General features: G+C 42.7%; 1 protein-coding gene across 1 annotated transcript; it reads right to left on the reverse strand.

The window, feature by feature from the left end:
- Positions 1 to 3,606: 3,606 nt before the first annotated feature.
- LOC141590400 (uncharacterized) lies at positions 3,607 to 4,179 on the reverse strand. Its single transcript, XM_074410996.1, has one exon. The coding sequence runs from the start codon at positions 4,177 to 4,179 to the stop codon at positions 3,607 to 3,609; it is 573 nt and encodes a 190-aa protein (XP_074267097.1).
- Positions 4,180 to 4,622: the final 443 nt, after the last annotated feature.

Below are 4,622 nucleotides of genomic sequence, written 5' to 3' on the forward strand. Positions count from 1 at the left end.
GCAAGCTCTTGTATCATAGCTTTGAGATCCGCCATCTCGTTAGAGGGAAGAGGGATTTGCGGAGGTGGTGCAAAAGAATATGAAGGCTCTTGAAAGCCTTGTTGATAGTACGGATGTGGCGGCGTATAATGACCTTGTTTATATTGCCAGTAAGCATAGACTTGGTCCATATCTGCTCAGCACATAGTAGAATCATGCCCCTCAGCACCACATCTCCCACAGAATTCCACCTGCTGCTCCCAAGAACGGAACATGGTGAATCCTTTTGAAGTACTGCTAATAGGACCTGTAAGACCTATCGAAACAACACTAAAGAAGAAGATAAGAACTGCCTCAAGGTACTCAGTCTTCCCTTGAGGCTAAAGACAGACCAAAATAAAACAACTAAAACTAGCGCTACCTCCCCGGCAACGGCACCAAAATTTGATACCGTCGTAAAGTATCAAGATTTAAATTTATAAATTCGAAACTACTACTGTAGACAGCGGTAGCACGAGTCGAACCACAGGGAGGAAGGGAATTTCAGTTGTTCTAGATTTCAGTTTAAAAGTAACAAATAAGGGGGGTGTTTTGGGTTTATCTAAAGCTAATATGCAATATAATTAAACTAAAGCAAATAAATAAACAATTAAAGAAAATGGATAAAATCAAATATTAAAAGGGATGCTAAGATGGTCGGTTCACTATAGCTATGACGGCGCATGTCCTGGGTGAGTCTGAAATAAAGTCGTGTAGATGGGTAAATATCAAGTCCTCTCGGTCCAAGTTAACCAGTAGCCCCTTTTGGCCTATGCTACTAGCCCTTAAGTCTCACTAATGCTAGCTCTCGCCCTGAAAAGTGATTCTTAAAGCCTAAATTACCTATCTTTCGATCTTAGCAATTTAGTCGTTCTAATTAATTAATTATTTCCCTCCCCTATCTCTCGATCTTAATGGGTTGGTCAATACTAAGCATCTAACAAGTCTCCTCTCGGTCTCGTTGTCAAATATTGCACTTAATAAATTAAAATTGGTGCTAATCATACACGCGTCAGTCGATCGACCAACCGGCACAGTCGATCGACAAAAGAAGCCAGTCGATCGACCAATGCCCTAGTTCAGGTCGCCTAATTCTACGCCATCTACGCTATAGGTCCCCTACATCTTAGCACGAAGGGTTTAGCTACACATATTAATGAAGATAACAACAACTAATTCGATAAATACGATGGACGAATGCATAATGGAAATTGAACGATTAAAAGCAATAATAAACTAAAGGTTTGGGGATTATTCTAACAATTCTAACTACTGCAAGAATAACTAAAACAAACTGGAATTATGAAGAAGGAATACCGTAACAAGGCAGGAACAAGAGAATCCGAAAGCGAAATAACGAATTTTATTGAGAGTAAAAATTAAAGTAATTGAATGTAAACCGTATGCTGAATTCTAAACTAATGTCTCTGTTCGGAGATACCTCATAATCTGATAGCAGTCGAGTTATATAGGAATAACACAACTTCTTATTTTCTAAAACCTAATTGCGTTGGGCTTCTAACTTCTCGTTTAATTTGCGTCATATTCGAAGCTTGGTCGATCGACCACTGAGTCCAGTCGATCGACCAAGGTACCTGGCACAGTAGTTTCTGGAATTCGCGCTCTGGGTGATTGACCATGTAGGTCAGTCGATCGACCAAGGGTGCTGTACAGTAATGCATTCTGACGAATTCTGCAGCGGGCAACGATCTTAAAAGAGCTGCCATTTCTTCATTTCTTGGTCAAATCAGGCGTTCTACGCGGCGTTGGAAAACTAAGAGGATAAGCTTTCACCTCCAATTAGAATCACTCGATTATCAGCTATAGAACTCGAGATATTTCCATCTGAAGCAGGCTGCAATATCGTGAAGTACTTCTTCGCTTGTTAAACTCGTACGCACCCATGCTTTTGCTATCTTTAGGCCTTGAAACGCGCACCAAGCTCATTCCTCGAGCTTCTACTCCATGTAAAATCCTATGCTAAACACTTTGGGATGGATTTGGCTCATTATCAACTCGATTCCGCAATAATCTGCAATATTACATAAAAAGGCGGAAGTCGATGAAAAGGGACAAATAGTAGAATAAACTACTAATAATAGACATAAAATGCGTGGAAATAAAGATGTAAAACATCATATTATAGACACGCATCACATTGACTGTGAGGGTCCTTTTACCCTCAACATTGCCTATTTGACCGCCCAGTACTTCCAGGCCCAGAGGGCGAAGGTCAAGGGATCTATTGCCTGCGGTGGCATAGCCACCATTCATGCCCGTTCCCTATTCCCCGTCTGGCCTCGTGACTTGCAGTACCTCGAGGGAGAGAGGTATCTGAGTCTGGATGCCATGCTTTCTCGGATTGGGCGACCACGACTACCGTGACATGGAAGATAGACAGTTCCTTGTCTGTGGACCTACCTTGTGACACTTTCCCCCGTCTAGCCCCTTTGCCTACTGTCGCTAGGGGCGACCGACTGCCACCTCTACCTGACTACCACCTTCCACTCCGACCACCTCCCACTTTACCCGCCGCCAAGAAGCGGCGTAGACTTGAGACTGGAGAGGGGTCCACACCTTCTGGGAGTTCCCAGCCTTCCATGGCTACTCCCATCCCGACCCCTACTCCTACTCCTACTCCTGCACCCACCGACCAGACACAGGCACAGCCGGTCCTGCCGGCTACTTTCGTACCACCTCCACCCTTTGTGGCGTCCGCGGTCATGGACCAAGGGCGGCGTGACGGTTTGTTGCTTGAGATTGCTGAGAGAAAGGCTCGTATGGAGAGGGACTTAGCTCTTACCTTACACCCTCTGTACGAGTACCACTTGAGGCGACACCGTCCGATCCCAGAGGGTTGGCCACACCCTTCCTTTTACCGGTACCCAGCTGAGGGGTACCCGGAGTCTGCTGAGGAGGGGGGGGGGGAGGACGAGGACCCGGAGGTGGCAGCAGAGAGAGCTCGAGCTGAGCAGAGGAGGAGGATCCAGAGTTCACGGTGGAGGACATCCGTGACGAGGAGGCTGATGAGTAGCTACTGGTCTACTCACTTCCCCAGTCTTCTGGCTGGTTTGGGGAAGTTCGTGTTCTGTATGTACATCTTACTCTTTTATTTTTGTCTACTTTTTATTTTATTGTTTTTATTCTTTATTGGTTGTCTATTCCCGTTCCCCTGTATATATCTGCTGGTGTATGCTTGAGGACAACGAGGGCGTTGTCCGTTTTGGTTTGGGGAGGGTATTGCATCCTTTTGAGTCTGCATTTGCATCTTTTTTTCATTCACGTTTATTTATTTCAGCTTGCATTGTTTATTTATTTCATTAAAATATTCAAAAATCCAAAAAAAAAAAATTAGAAAATTTCAAAAATTCAAAAATATTCACGTTTATTTTTGCATATAGGTTGAGTCGGAACAGTAGATTCCCATGATGAAACTGCACTATAACTTGTCATTTTACTTGAGCCTTGCACTTCTATTTTTTTTTTGGTGAAAATGTGAATATTATATATAAATATCAAGTAACTATGCAAAAGATACAAACTGATCAAGGTTCAAGCCCCCACATCGACAAAAAAAACTCAAAACAACTAAGCCTGATGAACTTGAGTGAAGGCAAGCCAATCACTGCTCACATTGACTCCTCCAAGCTTAGTTTTAATTCTCCTGATAACTTCTTCCTCAATTTTCCTGGCTACCAATTCAGGACGCAACAAGCAACAGTTTATTCTTGCGTTGTTTCTTTGGTACCACACATGATAATGGTAGGCAGTAAGACAAGCAGCTCTAGCTTTCCATAGGACTGATTTCTGATACACTGCAGCTAGATGTATCATATCAGGGACATTTCCTCCAAACCACTGGGATAGTTGAGCTTTAATTCTGCAGCTGTACACACAGTCAGAAAACACATGATTCACAGTCTCAGTTTGGGTCTCACACATCACACATAAGTCATCAGCACAGCAAGCAAACTTGAATAATTTTCCTTTGACATTCATCCCATTATGCATCATCAACCAAGTAACAATGGAATGTTTAGGGACATTCCAATTGTTCCATACCACAGGTGACCAGACTGCTGCAGTCTGTTCAGAACACAACCAATCATATCCACTTCTAATTGTATATCCCTTAGGATGATGATCCCAGCTGTCATTCATAAAACCATCCTTTAATTTCTCTTTCACTTTGCAGATGCTCTTCCAAACTCAAGTACTGTCAGCAGGAGGAATGTAATCCTGCCAGTTTTGATCTTTAATGTAGATAGCATTGACCCATTTGATCCATAATCTATCAGCCTTTGAATGGATCCAGTTGACAAGTTTCCCAACAGTGGCAATGTTCTAAATGTCTGCTTTTTTGATCCCTAGTCCACCTTCCTTTTTTGAAGTAGTCACTTTGTCCCATACTACCAAAGGAACCCTATGAAAATCAGGGCTTCCATCCCATAGGTAGTTCCTACAGATAGCTTCAATACGTTTAATGACACTTTGAGGAATAATAAACATTTGAGCCCAGTAGTTATACAAAGTATTGAGAACAGAATTGATTAAGGTGATCCTGTCAGCATATGATAACTTCTTTTCTCCCAAACCTCTTATCC

The sequence above is a fragment of the Silene latifolia genome, chromosome 7, assembly GCF_048544455.1.
Source record: "Silene latifolia isolate original U9 population chromosome 7, ASM4854445v1, whole genome shotgun sequence".
Taxonomy (NCBI): domain Eukaryota; kingdom Viridiplantae; phylum Streptophyta; class Magnoliopsida; order Caryophyllales; family Caryophyllaceae; genus Silene; species Silene latifolia.